This window comes from Lemur catta, chromosome 3 (assembly GCF_020740605.2).
Source record: "Lemur catta isolate mLemCat1 chromosome 3, mLemCat1.pri, whole genome shotgun sequence".
NCBI lineage: Eukaryota > Metazoa > Chordata > Mammalia > Primates > Lemuridae > Lemur > Lemur catta.
Window position 1 is genome coordinate 116,521,415 of NC_059130.1, and position 23,293 is coordinate 116,544,707.

General features: G+C 55.1%; 1 protein-coding gene and 1 long non-coding RNA gene across 3 annotated transcripts in view; one reads left to right on the forward strand and one right to left on the reverse strand.

Annotated features, from left to right (window-relative positions):
* Positions 1 to 2,011, forward strand: part of LOC123635969 — a 33,538-nt gene extending 31,527 nt beyond the window's left edge. The window contains exon 3 of the long non-coding RNA XR_006734261.1: positions 1,930 to 2,011. This is a non-coding gene — a long non-coding RNA (uncharacterized LOC123635969). The remainder of the gene's footprint in view (positions 1 to 1,929) is intronic.
* The window catches only part of KAZN (kazrin, periplakin interacting protein), a 108,339-nt gene continuing 85,528 nt past the window's right edge, over positions 483 to 23,293 (reverse strand). The window contains exons 3-8 of one of the 2 annotated variants that reach the window (XM_045548664.1): positions 16,342 to 16,478; positions 13,531 to 13,701; positions 8,106 to 8,295; positions 7,251 to 7,381; positions 4,283 to 4,333; positions 483 to 2,829 (exon numbers count right to left, since the gene is read on the reverse strand). In XM_045548664.1, coding sequence (XP_045404620.1) covers positions 2,692 to 2,829; positions 4,283 to 4,333; positions 7,251 to 7,381; positions 8,106 to 8,295; positions 13,531 to 13,701; positions 16,342 to 16,478 — 818 coding nt within the window. In that variant the 3' untranslated portion in view covers positions 483 to 2,691. The remainder of the gene's footprint in view (positions 2,830 to 4,282; positions 4,334 to 7,250; positions 7,382 to 8,105; positions 8,296 to 13,530; positions 13,702 to 16,341; positions 16,479 to 23,293) is intronic. The other variant, XM_045548665.1, reaches the window with a different exon arrangement.

The following is a 23,293-nucleotide window of genomic DNA, read 5'->3' on the forward strand; positions in this document are numbered from 1 at the left end:
CCCCCTGTCTCTCTTAAGCTATGCCGAGTCCCTCAGGGAGGCTGGGAACCTGGGGTGACGCAGAGGCCTTCTGAGGTCTGCGGGAAGTAACATGCCCCAAAGGCACAGGCTCCACGTCTGGGCCTCTGGAAGGAGCAACAAGGGAGGAGGAAGCAGATGAAAGCTGACTGGGGCCACCGAGCTCCAGGACACAGGGTGCCCGGCACGGGGGTGGTGCGTTAGGACCACAGAGCAGCCCTGGGCTGGCAGCTCCTCCAAATTATGGTCAGGGTCCAGAGGTGAGATGTTTCTGGAAGGCTACCCTGGCTCGGCCCCTCCATGGGCCCAGAATGCAGCCAGCTTTCCTCGGCCCCTCCCGTCACCCCCCCCAGGACCCAGCCCTGAAAGTCCAAGGAACAGGTCGTGCGGCCTGTGCCTCCCAGAGGGGCATAGCCTCCCACCCGGAGCAAAATAGAAGCAATCAAATAACGTAGAATTCGATAATATTTTAAAATAAGCTTTATTTAGATTTTTTTTAATATTTTATATTTGCATCCATGCCTTCAAGAAACCTTTCCCACGGGAAAGGTTATTTTCATCTAATGTTACCCATAACTCATTCGCTATTTGACGTAGTTCTCTTAAATAAATCATCCTTAGTAACTCTTAGAATTATCTCCTAATTTACAAAAACTGAAATGAAAAGGAACTACTAAATCATTACCAGGAGTGGTTGCAATCTTATTTTTTTGTAAGTAAAGGGAAAAACAATAAAAATCAACCGAAAAAGAAATGCATGGGGGAGAAAAGTATTTTCTGAAATCTCTCTCCGTAGAGAAAGATGCCAGCCCCGGCTGCTCTCCCTCGACCCTGGGCTCGGTGACACAACCTGGCCCAGGGAGGACAGAAAGGTCCTCATGGGTACCCTGCTTGCTCCTTCCTGCCCCTGGGGCCAGGTCAGGAGGAAAGGGAGCGGCCGACTGGGGCTTTTCTATTTGTTTTAGATACTTTGGGGGGAAATAACCTATCCATTCTGATACAGAGATGGTCCAACATTTGAAATTCTCCTTGCTTCTTTTTAAGAGCTGAAAATGTTACTGTTAGCAGAAAGCGCGACTACTGTTGTCTAGAGGTGTGGACTGGGCTGTTAGCTGTAAGGATGCGCAGAAGGGGATTCACAGGCCGACAGGAAGGGGAAATGGAGTGTTAGGCCTTGAGCGGACCTGGCTGAGCAGCTCACATCTCCTCCACCCCCAGGGCTACAAAGCCCACGGTCCCTCTGCTGGTGCAGCCTCCTCGGGGCCAATCCGCTCCCTGAACAGGCAGATGTTCCTGCCAGCCCTCCTCGCCTGGGGTGGGTGGGCGCAGGCTGCTGTGACAAGCTGGAGGACAGAGCCTGAGGGACCCCGAGAGATTCTAAGTGGGGCTGAGTCGGGCCCAGGGTCTCCTCCTGGGTCGTACCCTGTGGGTGTGTGGTGGGGGCTGTCTCCCCTGGACTCAGCCTCCCTCAAAAGACAGACCCAAAGATGGGGACTGTGACAGTCAGCACTCTGCTCACTGAGGTCATGTCCTGTGTGGCAGATAAATAAATATACATAGAAAGGCCTGGAGAGAGCTCTGGGTGGGAAGAAAGTGAGGGGCACTTTCATGCAGGGGCAGGAAAATGGGGAAGAGAGAGAACAAAAAAGAAGGGGGTGGAGGGAGAGGACGGAAAAAGCAAGCTTTGAAATCCAGCAGTCCCTGGGTCCCGGCCACCCTAACCTCTATTTGCAGTTTGGCAGCAGCATGGTACTAGAACAGACAAGTCGACAGAAACACCCGCCTCCCGCCCACCCCATGGAAAAATAGACATTCCGATATTTATGTAATAATTTAGATAGAATAAGTTTTCTGCATTTGTGCAAATAAATTAAACTCAACAATTTTCTTTTTCTTTTTTTTTCCATAAAGAAAGAAACGGCAACGCAATTTAAAAACTGGCAGGCCGTTTAAAAAGAGCCCGTTTGACCTCTGCCAAACCCAGCCAAGATAAGGCCCCCCGGCCGGGCTTGCGAGTCTTTGCGGAGAGCAGACCTTACCCTGATGACGATGGCATTGTGTGGTTAAAGTGACTTGGGCGCACCCCGAGAGCAGGGTCTGGTCCCACACGTTCACACTGCGGGGAGAGGGGGACATCGGAAACAGACCACATCCTCGGCGAGACGGGCTGCGGGAGTAGCGGTTTGGACGAGGGACATTTACAAGCACAGAGTGCACAATAGTTTTGTTATTTACAAATACACAGCAGTCCTTCAAGTTTTCAAGTTTCGTAAAAAAGGAGGAGGGAAGGAGAAAGGGAAAAAACGAAACAAAACAAACCAATGAACCAAACAAAAAGAAATTAAAAAAAAACAAAAAGATAAACATTGAAGAAAAATAATAAACCAGATTAACAACACAACTGTATCGCTCCAAAGACGACAGAGAGTTGACATGTTCACACACGGTTCGTAGTATGTACATCAATTACAGAGGTGGCGACGCAGAGGGAAGGGGTCACACGCGTGGTTTCGCCTGTCGGGGCGCTCGGCCACCCCCAGCACCCACGCGTGCGCGAACACACGCACCCACGCACGGCCACACGCACACCCCACGCACGCTCCACGCACACGCCCGCCGGGCACGGGCCGGGGAGGCGCGTATCACCAGTCCGCGTCCTCCTCTATGTAATAATCAGGGGCGGGTACCATCAAAGAGGCCTGGGTCGAGGGACTTCCGCTGCTTCCCTCTGGCGAAGACGCGGGAGATGGAGCCGAATCCCATCTTCTCTTTCTTCTTTTTCCGTTTTTGGTCTTCAAGATCCTCTAGTGACTGAGGAGGCGGGAGCCGCGTGGCAGAGGGAGGGGAGAAGAAAGCAGGGCTTAGCTGGGGGTGGAGGGTGGCGGGCAGGACGGGGGCGGGCAGGCCGCTCTGAGCTAGAAGCCAGAGGGACAGGGACGGCCCCTCACTCACTGAGCAAACTTGGGCCAGTCCTGGAAGCCCTCGGGGGCAAGAATAGGACCTGTCCTCGACTGTCATGAGGATGTCACTAAAGACCTGAGAAAAGTGCCCGGTGTGTTAATAGGCAGTCAATAAACAAGACCTGCCGTTGTCGTGTGTCCTGTTATTGCTACTTAAGTTCCATTTGCCTACACCCCTCGGGTGCTTGTCCAGGGCTTGCAGGGGGACATCCATGCAATTGGCCACCGCGAGGTTTTGTCTGTGATGCGAGGAGGCCCCGTCTGTGGTGCCAGGGCACTAAGCACACAGTGAGCGATGAGGGCAAGTGGGGGTGGGAGACGCCGGAAAATGAGGAGGAAGCTGGAGCCGGTGCCGGCCAAGGGCCCTGCGCCTGAAAGCCTGGGACACGAGACAGTGCAGCTGTTGGGGGCGGCTGGGGCTGGGTTCCAGCCCCAACTGTGTCACCACCTGTGGACCCCTGGAGAGCCCGCCGGCTCCCCCGAGATGTTCTCGTCTGTGACGTGGGGACAGTAACAACAAGGATGACGACGGTGGTGGTCTGCTCTGCTCTCCTGTTGGGGCTGCTACGGGGACTGGGGGTGGAGTCTGCAGACGCCAGGTACTTTATACAGACACGTGGTGGCATCACCCACAAAACAGGTGAGGTTTAGACTACACTTACGGTTCCCAAAACACTTCAGAGTTCCCTGAATTCCAGCCCTCACCCCACACCTGGTGGATCAGAACCCCCAGGTTGAAGGGCCCAGGAATGTGCATTTGAGCCACTTTCCTGGTGGGCCCTGATGCAGACAGGTGGTACCCAGACCAGCATGTGGGGCCCCGGGACTGGGGAGATGGTCTCAGAGACCCTGCTGACCCTCACATCCCTGTCGTTTGTCGTCCTGTCCTCCCTGCAGCCCCTCCCCACTCTCACGGTGGAATAGTGAAATGCTAAAAATGGTCAAAGCATTTCTGGCAGCAAGGGGCCCAAAGAGCCCATCAGCTGGGGTAACAGGCTCTAAACGGTAATGGTCATTTTATAAAACTGGCTGCCAGGGGAGGACACCGGCCAGGGCAGTAGGATGGAGGACATGTGAGCACACAGTAGCTCTACAGTCCGGCAGAGGACAGAAGAGGCGGCCCCAGGTGCTGAGTCTGGCTCAGGCACCAGCCCACGTGTGACTCAGGTGTGGCTTAACTCCTCTCCGCCTTGGGTGCCCGAGTGTGGAAGCAAATGGGAATGATGGCCTGGGGGAGCAAGGGATGAGGTCACGGTCAAGTTGGGGTGGAGGGAGGGCCCTGCGGCCAGGGAAGGCACACCTACCTGTACAATAGGGTTGTGCAGGTTCTTCTGAACTGGGCCGGGACTGTCGCCCTGTAGCCAAAGGAGAAGAGGAAGATGAAACAGCAGAGACACATGACACACGTGAAGGCAGCCACCCCTCAGTGGCCACCCTGCCCTGCAGTGGGGACCCACCTGCCCCCCACTTCCCGAAGCAGACACTCCCGGGTGGCTTGTTGATGCAGCGTGGGGTTCATTAAGGTGCTGCCTGGACAAGGGGTTCTGGACAGAGGCCTCCTGCCCGCTCTGGCCTCTTGACCCCCAACAGCCTCTGACCCACAAATCAGTCGCTCAAAGGCTTCTAAATTCCTCTCCGGATAGGTCAGCAATGGCGTTGGAACTAGGGCTTGGTTATACTTGGTGCTTTTCATAAAAAATAAAGAAAATAAATACAAAATAAGGGATTTCCGGACAGAAACAGACCTGGGAGACTATGTAGCCTCTAGCTTCCCCCACAAGCAACACACGGAATCTCTCATTTTGCGGAGGTGCAGACAGGGCTCATCAGCCCTATTCACAGACACGAGGACAGGCTCCAGACAGTCCAGCACCATGCAGCTAACTAAATGGTGAGCTGCAGCTCAAATGGGGGACTGTCCGATTGCTCCTGGCACAGTGCTCCTAGGCAGGGGCTCCAGGGCACAGTCAGTCCCGACCGAGCTTTGGGCGGCCCCAGGAGCCCTACCCACAGGGTCTGAGCATCTTCCCTCCTTCCCAGGGAGCCTCACACTGGCCCAGGCAGCCGTGTAGCCAGCCCTGCGCTAGGTGGGCGGGGAGGGAACCTTAGTAGCCTGCGGGTGTGCAAAAGTCTTCACTGCCTCTCAGAACCGTCTGCCCGCCTGGAGGCAAGAGATGGTTTAGAGCACAGCAGTCGTTGCTGGGGAGCCTCTAGTGGTTGTTTCTGGAATTGCAGGCACAGTGCCAAGAAGCAACAATGTCCCTCAACTTCTCCAACCTCTCTGTGCTAAGTCCCCACCTCTGTTCTAAATTAGCAGCCAGAGCGTGAGAGGATGAGGTGATCCGTAGTTCAGGCTACACTGTTCTCACTGGTGCCAGGTCAGATGCCTGAGGACAGAGGGTTACCTGCAGCTATTTTCTGGCTCTTCCTGGCTTACCTGTGTGCACACCTGTTGAGACAGTGGATAAAGGGGGTTGAGGAAGAGAGGGATGTCACCAATGGTAGTTTAATCTTCGGTCCCATCTCGAGGGTCGCAAAGGGAACCCGTTCTGCAGGCAGCTAAGACAGTTCTACCCTGGGTAGGACCACTGGGTAAGAGAATGGGGCCGGCGCCCACTGAGATGCCCGCATGCAGACCACTGGCTCATCAGGGCACTCATTTCCTAGCGGCAGGGCCCTGCATAAGGTGAGCCTGGAAACAAAAGTGCTGGAACTGCAGTGGCAGGTATGTGCCAAGGCTGGGCCGGGCAAAGGCGAGGCCTCTGTCGAATGCAAGTCGCGAGGCCCCCAGAGAAGCCCTTCTGCAGGACGGATTGCCCAGAAGCATTTGTGCTGTCAGAGCCCCCTCGGGCCACCAGGAGAAGACAAAGTACGGTCCTTGGGGAGGTGTTCTCATTTGGGATGTGCGTGGCCACTGTCGCGTGTCTGCCCAAGGCACTGCTGGCTCTGGGCGTGACCCCAAGGGGGGCCTACAGAGCAGGGAGTGGACATCAGAGGCCCCTCTAGTGGCCCACCTTCCTTGTCTTGGCTCTGTCATCAAGACAGACTGTCACTAGGATTCTGCTCTGGGGACAAGAATACACTGCTTCCCTAAAGCCCCACTAAAAAAAAAAAGTCCCAGATCTGAGCAGGGCCGATCTTCTTCCCGTCCTGCGTGGGCTGCGTGAGACCCCCGGGGCCAGTAACGCCTGCTGCCCTCCCTCCCTGCCACACCAAGGTGGCTGCTGTTGCTTAGTCTCAGCTATTTTTATAAGCACTTTTCATTGTTATTGTAGTTTGGGAAAAAAATGGTTCCATCATTATTACTCATACATAGGAAAGCTATTGATTTTTATAAATTGATATTCAACCAGTACAGTGATGTACTTGCTTCCTGCTAGTGCTAATGGCTTTCTAGGCTGTCCTCTGGAGTTCTCCAGGTAGACAATCATACCAACGGCAAGTGATGGTTTTGCCCGATGTGTTCACCTCATTTCTTTTATTATTATCTACTTTGCTAGTTAATAAAGCAACAATAACTGCGTTTTTGCAAAAGCCTCCCTGCCCACTGAAGACCCAGCCCTATGGAGTCTCTGTCTTTGGGACACGGCAGGGAAGGCCTCTGTATCAACATCTGTGTCATAGAACGAAAACTCAGAGGGGTCCCCGCACCCCGACCCCAGTGTTCCATGAGCCTCAGCGAGGCTTCCAACTGTCCTCAGACACCGGACCCGCCTCCCTCACTGCTTCGGAGCCCGTCTGTCTGCCCCACCAGCCCCCAGGAGCTAGGTGGCTGGGACTTGTGCCTCTTGGTAGCTGGTGCCCAGCAGAGAATCAAAAATGTTTGATGAAATAAGCAAAGTAAACAAACTTAGAAGGAATCCGCAGGCCTCTCCAGGGGCAGTACGTGCCCGGACTACGGGGTGAAGGATGGAGAGCTGGCTCTAAAGGGACGCGAGGTGGTGCTGGCCGGGCCCTGCGCTCCAGTGGGCAACGTCTGGGAGGAGAAGCCCGAGGTCCCACACAGGGCCCACCCCCCATTTCCAGCTGCACGGACCCCGTGGCCGACCCAGGCCTGCTTCCTCTGGATCCTCCTCACCCTCCCGGACATAAGGAGCAAACGGGCCTCATCTCTTTCTCTCCCCACATCCATCGCTTCTTGCGAAGGAAAGAACAGAACAGGAAATGCATTCGCCAGCGCGCTCCCTGGGGGACGAGAGGAAACAGCGAGCCGGCTTCACCCGCCATGCGGCCCCTGCCCAGGGGCCCCGGCCCTGCTGCTGCTGGCCTTACGTTGCAGAGGGAGTGCGTCCGGTGTCGAGGGGAGTTGATGTCACTTGGTGTGGACGACCGGTCGCCTTCGGCAGCAGATGCGTCGGAGATGACAGATGGCTGCCGGGAGTGGCAGGGGCTCACCCGGACCGCTGGAAAGCAGGGACAGTTGGTGAGTGAGGGATGGAGAGGATGTCCCCGCCTAGACCACCCTGCGGGTGATTCGACCCAGTGTCCCCATCATACAGATGGGGACACTGAGGCCTAGAGAAGGGAAGAGACTTGCCCAGTTCTCTGCCTCTCATGTTCCCACAGAGCAGCTGCTGGGGAGAACCTCCCACAGCCGGATCCATCAGACCCTCCTCGCCAGGCTGGGGGGGACAAGACGCGGGGGTTTCTGGGACGTCCGTGACTGCTCACGTGCTCCTACCACCTGGCTGTTCCCTAGACCTGCGATCCTAAACTCTGCCCTACACCAGCTTCCCGTACAGGAAACCTAGAGGCCTCCACTACTCCGCTCTTTCCCCCACACCCCATGTCCAAGCAGCAGCAGCGCCCCCAGGACACAGCCCCAAATCCATCGACTTCGCTCAGCCCCCACTGCCGCCACCTCGCACCTGGAAGGTCACACGGCCTCCCGGGGGTTCCCTGCCTACACTGCTCGCTCTGCAGCCAGAGCCATTGTTTGAACCTCTGGATCCAGCCATGCCTGAAGTCCATCTCTTAGACTTTTCAATTACACGAGCCTCAGGTCTCTGCCCAACACTCTGTAAACTGCTGTCGTGTGAACAAAGAAGTTGCCTTTCCCTCTGGGTCAGATGGCCTCCTAGGAAGCTCCTTGCAGCCGTGGCTGGGCCGGGCCGGGGCAGGACTCACCTTGCCGGTCTGCAGGGTGCGGGGGGTGTGAGTGGTAGAGAGTCTGCTGGCTCTGCCGGATGGCTGCGGTCAGCGGGAGGTCTGCCTGCACCACCCACTCCTGGTTGCCGTTGAGCACCGTCTCGCCCGGCATGGCAAGGGAATGCCGCTTGGGGACATCCTTGGTCAGCGTAGCTAAGGACTGCTTGGCCTGGAGAGAGAGCCAGGAGACAGGGAGAAGACATGACCAAAGGGACCTCTTGGCCTGCTGTTGGCATCACCCACCACCACAGTGAGAAGCCCACAAATCCCACCTGTGCCAGGGTATCGCCAGTGTTGCCGCGTGTTGATCAGCACGTCAAGTGCCTGCGCTGTAGACTGGCCCGAGAGCTCCCCGGGGGTTGCCCCTCAGTTCCCGCCAAGAGCAAAGTGAGACCAGCCACACAGAGAGAAAGGGGGTCCCAGAACGTTCTTATGCCCATTCTCGTGAGTTTTGCAAGGACTAGCTGGAATTTGAATGCAACTAGAAGAAAATGGTATTTCAGCTTCCATTACCTTAACTCCTCCTAACAACCTTTGATCTCCCCTTCACAAGCTTCTACCTGGGAAAAATCATGTGCACCTTTTGCAGAACCAGCGGGGAGATGGGCCATTCCACGCCCAACCCGTGCAACCAGCTCCTCCTTGGAGGCAGGCCTGGGACAGGCAGATCCGCAGCCCGGCTCCCGGGATCCCACAACAAGAACATATGGGACATGAGGAAGCCCAGGGCCAAGTGTGGGGCTGAGCGGGGGCAGGTGGCCCTCCCCTGGGCTGGTCACACAGGTCTTCTCTGTCCAGTGTTTGAGGTCTCTTTTAGCTGTGTCATCCCCCAGGGTATGCGGGGTTTTATCAGAAGTGATCTCAAGTTCTTTTGGGGAGAAAAAGGGCATATATTGGAAATGCACTAATGCACGTTCTTTTCCGGGCAGTTGATTTCTACTTCCCGATTAGCTCCCCAGGCTTGTGCTGGGGCAGAGGGGGCCGAACAGGGGACACAGGGAGGAGCCCAGGGGTCTACTGCACCAAGGTTGCAGGTGAACATGGACACCCCAGGGGTAGCTACAGGAGCAGTGCCACTGTGAGCCCCCGCTTTGCCCCTCATATGGACACAGATAAAAGGAAAAACCCGTCTCATCTCTCCTAGCTCCAGAACCTTCCGTACCTTGCCCCAGGCCCCGAGTTCTTCCTGGCAGAGCAGGGGTTCTCGAGAGAGTTCTGCTGAGAAATGGACAGTTCTTGGCCTAAAGCCTGATGTGTGTGCATCACGTTGGCCAGCTGTGTTATTTTAGGCAAGTCACTGCCTCCTCGGGGCCTCAGTTTCCCCATCTGTACAAGGAAAAGCCTGGACCAAGTGATCTTTAGGGCTCCCTCCATCTCAGACACTCTAGCAGTCTGTGAAATCACTTCCCTTCCACTGCCAGCACCCCCCCCCAGAAACATGAATCCATACAGCAGAGGCCGAGGTGATGGCGTCAACTTTGCCCCCAAACCAGCTAATCACCTCCCCGCTGGCTTAGAAACCCTTGTGCTCCACACCCTCATGCGCCCAGCACAACAGCCCAGAGTTAGAAGGAGGGAGTATGGGATTATTGTGCTTGACATACAAGAAACCAGAAGCTCAGAGAGGTGGAGTCACTTCTCCAAGAGCGCACAGCGGGCACAACATCCAACCTGGGCCCCAAACCTCGGTGCCTGACTGGGTGGCACCTTCTCCCCGTGGGGCCAGGAAACAAGCAGCACAAGTGACGCGGACTTCAGATAACAGTGGGCACGTCTGCTCGCTCACCACGGAACCCCCAGCACCTGGCCCCGGCTTGGCACATCCAGGAAAAACTGCACCCAGTAAACATCCACAGACTAACAGGAAGCAGCCTCTGCTTGACAAAGCCTTTGCTATGCATGAGTGATGGCCCAGGGGACCAGCTCTGGTGGCCGCCTGCAAGAACAATGGGGCGATCCCTCTGTTTGAGGAAGAACTAGGCTAGGTGTGTCTCAGAACCGCCGTACAGACTCGCGTTTCCTGCACCAGCCCGCCTCACTCAGGTGACACCTGGTTTCCCTCCAGGTACAGCAGGTAGAGCCTCACAGCTCTCCGGGCTGCCACCACTAAGCTGTGTCTGGGGTGATGCCCACTCCCTGCTTCCTCTGCCCCCTCCATCTGGGCTGCCTGGAAAGTGGGACCCAGAGAAATGGGCACCCAGGGCGATCTGCGTCATGCAGCAATGAACCCTCGGCGCTCCCCTCCTGCAGACATTCCCGGCCGCGTCCGTGGGAAGCACAGGAACGCCAAGGCGGCCCCTGGGACAGGCAGCCCTTTGCAGCAGCACAGGAGGGTGTGAGAGGGGTCGCTCTCCTGATCCCCCCCCACCCCCACCGGCTTTCTCCTCCCAGGTCTGGGCCTGGGAATGGCAGCCTGACATCCTTCCCTCCTGACAATTGAGAGGTCCCTACGGTCGGTCCTTCAGAATGGGGGGTGGACCTGTGGGTTCTGAAGCACAGGAACCGCTCACAAATCGCCCACTCTGCCCACTCGGGGTTTTAGACTTGAGACAGAGACACAACAGAAAGGAGCTGCACACAAGGTGTGTCTGGTCTAAAACACGTGTGGGCGCACACACCATCATCTCCCTACGGCAACTCACGTCTCCAACCAACCTCTCCCGCTACACGCGACCTACGGCTGGGAACGCCCCTGAGCTCTGCACCCACTGCCCTCAGCCTCCGCCCCCTCCTGAGCATCCGAGCCCGGAAGGTCATGCTCCCGGGAATTGGCAACTTGGCACAAACAGGTCCATGTGACAACAGTCAGACAGAACTGGGTTCAAACTCCCCTTCTCCTGCTTAACGTGCTGTGACCTTGAGGAAGTTACTCCACCATTCTGAGCCTCAGGGTCCCACTACATAAGACGAGGAAACCAAGAGGAGACACGTTTATATAAGTAATGCCCCCTGGCGCTGTGCGACGAGGTGACCCAGGCCCGAGCACAGGGCTCTGTAGTTGGGCTCTGAAATCGGACCACCTGTTTGTGATCCTGGCCCTGCCACCTCTGGGGTGTGGGACCCTAAGGGGGGGGCTCCTCACCTCTCCTGCCTTCCTGCCCCCAATGTCTGATGGGGATACAGACCATGCCTGCCTCCCATGGCTGCCACGAAGTGTGCTTGGCCCATGGTAAGAATACTGGAAAGTATCAGCGACTGATATTGTCAAACAGTTTCTACTTCCCAAGCCGGGTTAGATGAGCAGTAACTCACACGCACGCCAAGGATCCAGTCTGGCCCCCTGTCACGTTAACAAGCAGCAGCCTTGGTGGCTACGGCAGGATGACTTACGCCCTCCCTAAGACTGGGCGGTGAGACCACGAGGGAAGGGGAGACGGTGCAGGGTCCTGCCCTCACCCACCCTTGGGCTTGGGCCGATGGCAGCTCTGAACCACCAGTGTCTGCCAGAAGAAGGAGCCGGAACCCGAGTTTTGTTGGCCAGAATAGAAGCAGGTTGAGAGTCCGGATGCAGTGGGAGTGGAAGGCAAGGAGAGCTGGCTCTCAGTCCAGAAAGCCCCGGGAGTCCCCAGGAGGCCCGAGGCCAGTGTTCCAAGGCAAGGAAGACACATCTGTCTGTCCACCGGGAACTAGGAAGGCCGGGAGAACAGGGGCCTCATCCTGCACCCCATTTCCTGGCCTGCAACTCAAAAGGGCTCCTGTCTGGGCTGCAGGAGGCAGCGGGGATTCCAGCACCATTGACCCCACTGGTGGGAACCCCGTCCCCCCTACCCACCCGGGGTCCTGGCAGCTGCAGCTTTTCCCTGCCCAGCAGCTCCCACCACTAGGGGTCAGCATTGGACAAGGAGACCAAGGAGAGGCCCCTGGACCCTGTCCTGGCTGCCTGGTCCTAAGGCAAGGGACCTTAGAAAACTACATGTCACCATGTGCCAGGGACAGGCACCGTGCTAAGCGCTCCTCTTGCATCACTTCATTGAAAGCCTCACAGGAGCCCCGTGGAGTGCAGCTGACCCTTGAATGCCACAGGTTAGCACTGCCCTGTCCCTTATCCTGCGGCTTTTCTCCTGCCTCTGCCACCCCTGCGGCAGCAAGACTGACTCTCCCCTTCTTCCTCCTCCTCGGCCTCCTCAGGGTGAAGATGACGAGGATGGGGACTTTGTGATGATCCACTTCTGCTTAGTAAACAACTTTCCTCTTCCTTACAGTTTTCTTGGCCACATTTTTTCTCTAGCTCCTTTCCTGTGAGAATGCAGCATGTCATGCATGTGACATACACTGTGTGTGCTAATCGCCTGTTTGTTACTGGTGAAGCTTCCGGGCACTAGCAGGCCGTAAGTAGTTAAGTTCTGGGGAGTCAACAGTTACCTATGGATTTTCACTGTGCAGGGGGCAGTGCCCCGACCCCTGCGTTGTTCAAAGGTCAAGTGTACACGCACTTATCCCTGAGAGTGGACAGAATAGGGGCCAGAGAGGTGAAGGCTCCTGCCCTAAGACACAGTCAGGAAGCAACAGGGGCTGGATTCGAACCCAGCTCCCACAGCTGTACCCACAGCGTTAGCCAACATCAGCACTCTTGGGACGAGGAATCCTGAGAGCCGTGTGCCCCACCCCACCCCTCAGGAGTCCCCGCGTGTCCTCCCGGCCACCACCACACTGAGGCCTTGGTGGTTTTCAAAGGCCCCTCTAGCCACGAGCTGTCTGCACCTACCCAGCCACCTTGTGGGGAAGGCGGGTGCGACTGTGACCCCACTCCCAGCCCAGTAACAAATGCAAGGCACTGAAGCCCAGAACAGTTCAGCGAGTGGCACAAGGTCACACAGCGGCAGGCAGAACCGACCTCCAGGGCTGTGGACCTGGGCTCTCTGCCCCGCCCCACCCCCAATGCACAGGCTGCGCACTTCCTCAGAAAACAGAGTGTTTGGGAGTGTTTTGAGGGTTTGTTTTGGGTTAGGAAAAAAATAACCTTGTTTTCCTTGATGACCTAAGTGAGACATTTTTGCTCCAGACACATCTGAAAATAGGCTAAATAAATAAATGTCACTTGTAATCCTACCACCCTAACTAATGTTAATATTTTGGTATATTTCCTCCCATATCTTTTTCTAAACAAATATGTATATTTTAAGCAAAAATCTTCTTTTTTTTTATTTTTAAGAGTAACCTGGGAAGTGCAGAGCGTCAAGGCAGCCGGACAGACGCTGTTCCAGGCTCTGGGGTGGCGTGGCCTCCGTGGCCTCGCAGGGGAGTGTACGGAGCATCACAGGAGCCCCAGCCCCCTGCCCGTGTCCTGCTCTGTACCACCCGCCCCACTCTGGGGCCCAGGGGGGAGCCTATGCCAGGTGTCCTGATTCCCAGGATGCTGCGAGCAGACGCCCGTCCTGCCCTGGGTGGGGGGAAGGGGTCTCACCATGGCCAGCTCAGCCTCCAGCTCCTTCATCCGGTTGTCCTTGAGGTCCAGCTGGGAGCGCAGCGCCGTGGCGTGGTCCGTGGCCTCCTTGGCTTGGCGCCGCAGCTCCCACTTCTCACGCTCCAGCAGGTCCTTCTCCTTGGCCAGGGCCTTGACCGCGTCCTCACTCTCCTGTGGGCGGGGGACAGAGCACGGCGGGCGTCGCTACAGGTGGGGCTCCTCCTGGGCTGGGGACACCTGGAGGGGCTCGGCCCCTGGGGGGAGAAGGATGCAGGCGGGCCTCACGGCCTCCTTTCTGCCCAGTGCTTCCCTCCCCACCGTCCTCCCAGGACTGGGCTCTGTGTGGGGCAGCCACGGCCACACACGCCGTTTCCTTCTCTGCCTGCCAGCGAGACCAACACCAGGCAGCGGCAGAGGAGGGGCCTGCGGGAAGGGCTTTGGGGGCCACTGTGGAACCTTTGTGATCAAATGGCTGACTCTGAATCCCCAAAGGCAATAACCACAACAGGCTGGGTGAGGTGGCTCATGTCTAAGCCCAGCACTTGGGGAGGCTGAGATGGGAGGATCACTTGAGGCCAGTAGTTTGAGACCAGCCCAAGCAACATAGCAAGACCTTGTCTCTACCAAAAATAGAAAAAATTAGGCAGGCGTTGTGGTGTGCACCTGTAGTCCCAGCTACTTGGGAGACTGAGGCAGGAGGATTGTTTGAGCCCAGGAGTTTGAGGTTGCTGTGAGCTATGATACTGTCACTGCACTCTACCTGGGCAACAGGTTGAGACCCTGTCTCATAAAAAAAAAAAAAAAAGATGTGAATAAATAATAACGATAGCAAGCATTTTTCCCCCTAGCTTGCTTTCCGAGCACCGGAAACTTCACTGCTGACAACACTGGGCTCTGATTAGCTGCTATCATTATCCTGCTTTACAGACAAGAAGGCTGAGACCAGGGAGAGTCGGCTGTTTGCACGAATCACCCAGCTAGCAAGCACGGAGGTGAGATTCTAACCCAGCTGTCTTCTCTTAACCACTGTGCCACCTGGTCCCAAACCAAGGAAGCTGATGACCTGGGGGAAGAGTGGTGTGCAAGGTCAGCGTGGAGCCTGTCTCCTGCCCCCTGTGTCCTGTCCCTGCCAAACATGGGGTGACCAGGCTTCCATGCTGATAGGCACAGGGCCAGCAAGGCAAAGGCTCTCCCTGCCTCAACTGCTGAAGAAAGACCGGGCTCCTTGGGACCTGTCTAGACCCTCCAGCTGGGGAAGGAGAACGGAGAGAGGTCGACAGAGAGGGGGAGGCGGGACCCAAGGCTGCAGTAAGACGCTGTGCTGGGCACCCGGGGGAGAAGACGAGGGTTGGGGGAGAGGCGCATAGCGCAGGGCATACGGGACCCAGGCCCTGTAAACCCCGCCCTGCTGGCCGGCTGCATGACCGTGGATGAGTGATCTCACCTGTGTCTGTCGGCTCATCTGTGAAATGGGGGATAATCGTATCGGTATCAATGAATAAACACACACAAGGCTCTGAGAACTGCCTGTAAGCACTTAAAAGTACACACTACAACCACGACAGAGCATGCCTGTGAGCACACATGCTCACACCCGAGTGTACACGCAGGTGTGCCTCTGCGTCATCAGACAGCGGGGAGAGCAGGGTCCCTGTGCCTCCCTCTCCACGGGGGTGGCTCCCTGAGCTCCTGTTCTAGTCACAGAGAGGCAGTGATGTGCACGCCCAGAAGTGACAAGCGTCATTGGTGAAGACCAGAGGGGTGTGAGGGACAAGCACCTAGAGTCAAGTTCAGTCTCTGACACCCTGGCCTCTCAGCTCTGGCTCAGAGGCAACAGCTCTGAGAGGACGCATTCCACCCGCCCACGGCCACCGACCATTCAGAGAACCGCTCAAACCCTCCATCACCAGAGAAGCTTCGAGCTGAACGAACCTCCCGACTCCGTTTCTGCTCTGTGTACACGGCTTGGTCATAGCCCTTGTCACATGGTGTCATGGACTTGGACAGTGGTTTTCAACCATCTTTCTGCCCTGCATACCTGAAGGTGATAATTCTCCCTGTAGAGGAAGCAGCTCACCAACGCCTGCTCGGCTGGGAAACTGACTTTCTTCAAGTTTCAGTATCCTCTTGGCATGTCTACCCCACACATACCAGACAGATATGTGCTGAACCAAATTCCTCAGTCATCTGACCCATAAAGTCCTACCCATCCCACAAAGCCCAACACATATGCCACTTACTCCGTGAGGCCTTCCAAGACTCCCTCCCACAGACAGAATTTCCTGTGTCTCGCTCGTGCTTCCCAGCTCCCTCTTCACTTTTATTACGGTGTTACTGAGCGTCAGCTGTGCACCTGTGAGCACTAATGCGTGCTCCTTACGTGCCAGGCTCCAGGCCAGGTGCTCGGCATTCGTCATCTCACAGAATCCTCAGGGCGACCTTGCAAGGTCTTTACAATTAGCATTTTGCAGAAGAGGAAACTCAGGCTCTGCAGGTTAAGTGAGATGGCCAAGGGCGCACACATGGGGAGCCGGGATCTGAACCAGCCGGACTCCTGAGCCTACACTGTCCCGGCCGTACTGTCCTGTCCAGACCTGTCTGCCCAGGAGACACGGAGCCCCCAGCCAGGGGCTGTGCCAGTTTCATTTCGGTGCCCGGGCCTGCTGGACACACGGAGGCCTCCCCACCTGTGTTTCGGGATTCGCGAGGCAGACCCCGTGCTGGGCCCGGAACGTGGCCAGCAAGCAGGGGAGATGAGGGAGCTGGCGTGTCTGCAGAGGGGAGGGCAGGGGAGGGCAGGCGGCTGCTGACCTTGCGGTGCTGCTCGTAGTTGCGGATGAAGTCTCGGAGCTGCTCCTCGCGGCTCTCCAGCGTGGCGTACAGCTGCTGCATCTGGCTCACCAGGTCCGTCTTCTCGCCCTTTAAGCGCTTCCGGTCGGCTTTCATGGCTGGGGACAGAAGAGTGAGTTAGCGCCTGAGACCCTCGCTGTTTCCTCCAGGTGCCTGAATGCCGAAAGGGGCATTACCACTGTCACCCTCTTTAACAGATGGGAAAACAGGGCTCAGAAGGATGAAGTGGCCTTCCCCAGCTCCCACGTCACTCAGTGGCTTTTCCTGGATTCAAACCCAGGCCCACCTGTGTCTAGAGTCCCTAGCCTCACCTCTCAGATTTCTCAGATTAATTGATTCAACCAGGGGAGCAAGTCCTTGGTTTTTTTTTTTTGAGCCAGAGTCTCACTCTGTTGTCTGGGCTAGAGTGCCGTGGCGTCAGCCTAGCTCACAGCAACCTCAAACTCCCAGGCTCAAGCAATCCTTAGCCTCCCAAGCAGCTGGGACTACAGGCATGCGCCACCATGCTCGGCTAATTTTTCTATATATATTTTTAGCTGTCCATATAATTTCTATTTTTATTAGAAACAGGTTCTTGCTCTTGCTCAGGCTGGTCTCAAACTCCTGAGCTCAAACAATCCGCCCGCCTCGGCCTCCCAGAGTGCTAGGATTACAGGCATGAGCCACCGCGCCCGGCTGCAGTCCTTGTTTAAGTGTCCTTCCCAGACAGCTCAAGGAAGAGCTGAGGCCTGGTGAGCTCCTGACACCCACGGCCCAGGAAGCTGGAGGGCCCCAATTCCTGGCCGAAATGAACCCCCAGGGCCATGCTGAGCCCATCAGAACCACTCAGCCCAGCCTGACAGTCCCTCATCTGAGAAGTGTCAGATTAAAAACATGCACCAAGATATGACACCAAAAGTATGAGCGATAAAAGGAAAAACAGATAAATTGGATTTCATCCACATTAAAAACTTTTGTGCATCAAAGGATATCACTGAGAAATTAGGGAGAAAACATCTGCAAATCCTGTATCTGAGAAGGAAAGGACTTACATCTAGAATGTACAAATAACTCTTACAGCTCAATAACAAGAAGAACTCATTTAAAAAATGGGCAACCACAATGAGATATCAGTTATCCCCAGTGAGAATAGCCTTTATCAAAAAGTCCCAAAACAATAAATGTTGGTGTGGATACAGAGAGACAGGAACACTCATATACTGCTGGTGGGACTGCAAACTAGTACAACCTCTGTGGAAAGCAATATGGAGATAACCTCAAAGAGCTACAAGGAGAACTACTATTTGACCCAGCAACCCCATTACAATCCCATCTACCCAAAAGAACAAAAGACATTCTACAAAAAAGACATCTGCACTCAAATGTTTATAGCAGCACAGTTCACAATTGCAAAGATGTGGAAACAACCCAAGTGCCTATCAATACATGAGTGGATTAATAAAATGTGGTATATGTATTGGTTCAGCCACAAAAAACAATGGTGATCTAGCACCTCTTATATTATCCTGGATAGAGCTGGAGCCCATTCTACTAAGTGAAGTATCACAAGAATGGAAAAACAAGCACCACATGTACTCACCATCAAATTAGTATTAATTGATCAACACTTAACTGCACATATAGTAGTAACATTCATCGGGTGTCGGGTAGATGGGGGGAGGAATGGGTATGTACACACCTAATGAGTGTGGTGCACACTGTCTGGGGGATGGACACACTTGAAGCTCTGACTCGGGTGGAGCAAGGGCAATACATGTAACCTAAACATTTGTACCCCTGTAATATGCTGACATAAAAAAAAAAAAATTGAAAAAAAAAAAAAAAAGGAAGAAAAAAAAAAATAGAGCCAGACTGTGTCATGCTCCATAAAGGCAGAATTAGGGTTCAAAATAGAAACTGATTTCAGTTGTAGGAAAATAAGTTATATTTTTTGCTCATGCAAATTGTGAGCTGAAACTCATAATCACTGAGTTATTATTAATCACTAAGTAGCTTTTATAGCAGGCCTTTTTCACTCATAACTAGTAACGGGCATATATAATAATAATTTTCAGTAATGTATTCTTTTTGGATGCTTTACCTCAATATGTATCAACCAAGTGTCTTAGTGAATACATTTTTTAAATGCTAAAAAAAAAAAAAAAAGGCAACAGACGTGACTAGATATTTCTCCAAGAAATGGCAGTAAGCATGTGAAAAGGTGCTCAACACCCTCCACCATCAGAGAAACGCAAATCAAAGTCACAATGAGATACCACTTCGCACTCGCTAGAGTGGCTAAAATAAAAAAGACAATGACAAGTGTTGGTGAGGATGCAGAGGAATCGGACCCCTCATGTACAGCTGGTGGGAGCATAAAATGGCATAGCTGCTTTGGAAAACAGTCGGGCAGCTTCTCAAAAGATTAAACATAGAGTTACCACCTGACCCAGCAGTTCTACTCCCAGGCATACATCCAAGAGAAATGAAAACATCTGTCTACAAAAAAACTTGATACAAATGCACTATTTATGATAGCCAGAAAGGCAGAAACTGCCCAAAAATCCATCAATGGGTGAATGAATAAACAAAATGAGATATAGCCACACAATGGAATATTACTTAACAATAAAAACAAGCACGTTGTCCCTCAGTGTCTATGGGGGATTGGTTCCAGGACGCCCTGTGGTCACCAAAATGCACAGATGCTCAAGTCCTTTATAGAAATGGTGTTGTATTTGCACGTCGCCTGTGCACACCCTCCTGCACACTTCAAATCTAATACCGAATAATACCTAACACAACGCCAACGCTATGTAAACCGTTATTACACTGGATTGCTGGGGGAATACACAATAAGGTGGAAGACCGAGGGAAAAAGTCAGTCCGTGTTCAGTACAGACGCAACCACCCATTTTCCCCCCAAGTATTTCTGATCCGCAGTTGGTTGAATCCACAGATGTGAAACCCACAGGTACGGAAGCCCAGCTGTGATGGTGGCCGCAGCGCCGTGGTGGGACCTTGGATACATGCTGGGTGAAAGGAGCCAGAGACGAAGGCCCCGCATGGTAGGTTCCACTCATGTGAAATGTCCACAATAGGCAAATCTATTTTCGTTATTGTGCACAGAGAGGAGACGACCGGCTGTCTAGAGCTAGGGCTTAGGGTTGGGGGGGGCGCTGGGCTGGAGGGGTGGTGGTTGCTGAAGGGTGTGGAGGTTCTTTTCGAGATGATGAATATGTTCTAACATTGGTTGTTGTGATGAGTGATGTGGCTATACTCTGTGAATATACTAAAAACCGCTGAATTGTACGCTTTGAATGGGTGCATTGTATGGTATGTGAATTGTATCTCATTAAAGTTGTTAAAAAAACAAAACACATAGTGTCACACACTTTGAGTGGCCTCCTGCAAGGCAGTGTGACTTCTCCCCCCAGCCCTGTCTTTGGTCAGAGGTGCAGGCTCAGGGCATGCTCCGACTGCAGGGTGGGCTCCACACCTTTTCCCAAAGGCCCCCAGAACCCCATCCCCTTATTGAGGAGGGGTTTCTAACCCCTCCCTGAGGGCTCCTTGTGCCTGGAATTGTGGAGGTGGTGGGGGATGGGGGGAGTAATTTTGGGCAACCTTGGGTCTAGAAGCTTCTAGTCTGAGAAGACCCAGAGTGGTTCAGTCATTTGCTTAAAGTCACACAGCCATGTCTGACCCCAAAGCCTACACACTTGACTCCACGTTACGCTGTCTCCACAGTGAAGCCCCCAAACTGGGAGACCCCGGCCCCATGTCTAACTGGGGGCAGAAATGTGGGGAGGCAATGGCTGTCTTGTCCTGGATGTGCAACCCTGCAAACTCAGCCTGTGTATATGAAAGAGCTGGGGACACCAGCCATGACGTGAGGACACTGAGCTCCTGGCCTGGTGCCCAACATAAGCTGACATCCTTCGGGCCCTGGGGGGCCCCTTTCATCCTCCTGCCCTTTGCCCCCTCTGCTGGGTAGAACAGGGTGGGAGACAGGTCAGCTGGGGCCATGCCATCACGTGTGCAGAGCCAGGGGGAGGGGACTCATGCAGTGGGACCCCAGGTCTCGGGTGGCCCTTTAAATTCCAGCTTTGAGCTTCCTGGCTCCGTCCCCTTCCTGGTCAGCTTGGCAGAGCAGCGGCTCAGGTCACCAGGGCTGGAATTCCAGGCCTGCTGGGCCGGAACCTTAAAGGGGAGCGACAGCAGAGTCCGTGGAGGGGGGACTCTTCTGCTTCCTTCCTGCCAGGCAGGGGGGACACACCGCGGGCCTGGGGACTGTGTGTGGGAAGGGGGACACAGCTGGGCTAGTTTTGTGCCCTGACCTCCAGCACAGTGTGGCCACATTACTGGCGAACCTCACTTTAAGAAAACCCCGCATCTAAAGATGTAACCGGGTCAGAAGGGACCTTACCGAAGAGCGTGGCCCAGCGGTCACGGATGAATTGGGAACTTCCATGTGCACAGCCTCACGGGACTCTGGCTGCACTTCCAGGAAGGGTGGGTGGGTGTGTGGGTACTTCTATCATCCCACCTTACAGGGGACGACGCTGAGGCCACACAGCCCGTCGGTGGCAGGGCTGCGGTTGACTGGTGCCGGCCTCAGTCTCAGGCTGGTTTCAGAACAGCACGGGGGGCTGCTGAGCTCGGGGAGTTGCTGTGTCGGGTGTGGGTGCTGCCCCAAGCAATGTTACCTCAGTGGCTTCCCCGGAGCCTCCGATGGCCCTCCTGCCCCAGTGGGGAGAAGCTGCTGCCAAGCAGGTTGCACGGGCTCCCCGGGGGCTCACACCTCTGCCCTCTGGTTGGCAGCAAAGTCACGTCTCTGCCCTCTGGTTGGAAATTAACCCCCCCAGGCTCTGACTTGCTGTCTTCATTAACCCCATCCGGATAAAACCAAGCTCCAGACTCTGCTCCTGGCGACTGGAGACTGGGAGGGAAGCCCTTTCGGCCCCCTAATGTGGCATTCCCAGGCCTTTTCTGACTTTTGCCAAATGGCCTTTGAGAGGGGTGATGCTGCAGCCAAATGGTCTTTGAGGAGGGCGATGGTGCAGCCTCTTGGCTGCCACCGTGGTGGGGCGGGGGCTCTACCATCTGACTGGGGGCTGGACCTTTGCCTCCAGATTAGTAGCTGTTTCCTAAGAGGAGACTAGAGCTCCCCCAAACTGTTCAATGAAGCACCTACTGTGTGCCAGGCTCCACGCTTGCCGCTGTGAGAACCAGGGTGAGCCAGACGCGGTCCCTGCCTTGTGGGTGGCTGACACTTGTATCCACCACCCTCCTCCTCACCAAGATTACTCCAATTTTGTTTGGAGAGGGCAACGTGTCCAGCGAAAACGCTCAACTTCCCAAGCTCCCCTGCAGCGGGGAGGGGCACGTGTCACGGTTCTGGCCACTCAAGATGTACAACGACACCTACTGGGAAACCCACTGCTTTCTTTATAAGCAGTCTCGCGAGCACGAGGAAGGAGACACGGGCTGAGAATGGGGACAGGAAGAACAGGAGGCCTGGTTCCCTGGTGGCACCAGGATTCCTTACAACAGGGGAAAACCAAGCCCCAGTGTTTGTGGGGTTTCCTGTCACAACACGCTGGCTCCTGGCTGCCGTGTCAGGGCAGGCTGGGAGAAGTGCTGTCACCCCCACTTCCACAGGCTTCGCTTCACGCTTCCTTCCCACGAGCGCCGTGGGGGATCCTTGCTCTGTCCAGCTCTGGGCTGGACCCTGCCAGGTTGAGGACCAAGGAAACATGAAAGCTGAGTCTTTGGGCACAAACGCCAAGTAAAGATCAACTAAAAATGACGATAAGGCATCTCTGGAACCGTCACGCACACAGAGGCCGGCGTGCAGTCCGTACACAGCTGGTATAACTCTACCCAAACAGGGCGGTTGGCATGATGGACCCCCAAGAAACAACTTAAAACCTATATACACATAGCTATGAAAATGACACAGCGGGCTCTTCCTTCCTTCCTCATTGCTCTGCTTCCGCCTCTCCTTCAAGCCCCTTTCCGATGTTCTCCAAACGCTCCTGCTGCAAGACGGGCTGTCTCTCCGGGACCGGCCTGACTCAGCCTGCAGGTCTCTAGTGCTCCGTTCACCTTCCCAGGCACCCGGCTTCACCCCGAGGGTTCCATTCCAGCAGCCAGGCCACCAGAACCACTGCATGGTGGCAAGCAATGTCATGCCCATCAGGATCATGGAATGAGACCCCTCCAGCTCCTCTCCTGGGAGTGTGGGGGACTCCATGGGTGGGAGGGAGGGTGTAGGGGGACACATTTGGTTTTCCAACTCAGAGGTGACCACATGCATGCATGAGATGAGGGCATAACCAGGGGCCCAGCTGTGGCCCCGTGACAATGGCACTTTTCTGAGTATGTCACTGCTCTCAAGCTTCCACAGTGGACCTCTTCTTCCTTCCCTGGCTTTGGGTGCCCCTGCCCCAGGGGTGGGATGCAAGGGAACAGTGTCAGCCCCACGCTTAACTGCTGCAAGTGAAACTTTAGCGGGTGGGGACCAGAGAGAGAAGACAGGTCCCTGGAGTCATGCCTTCGCTCCCCCTGGGCAAACCAGAGCCTCCAATGCCCAGAGGCAGGGAGGCCACAGCCGACATGCACACAGAACCAACAGGTTAACTCTCGGCTTTTCAGCTTCTGGGGCCCGTGGGCTGGGAGAGTAAGGGATTTTAAAGGGAAATCTTGAGCACGAAGGGTTTCTCCTTAGAGCCACGCCTGGGACTGAGGGACAGGCTCTCATCTTTCCCCTCTCTGAGCCTCAGTTTCCCCCCAGCATCCCAGCATGGTGAGGGTGATGGATTTTGTGAGCTGCCTGTTAGCTTCTGAGACTCCAGCAGACCTCACCTTGACCACTCACTGCCCCACGTGAAGGGGTGCCAGGGCATCAGCAGCACCCCACAAACACGTCCAC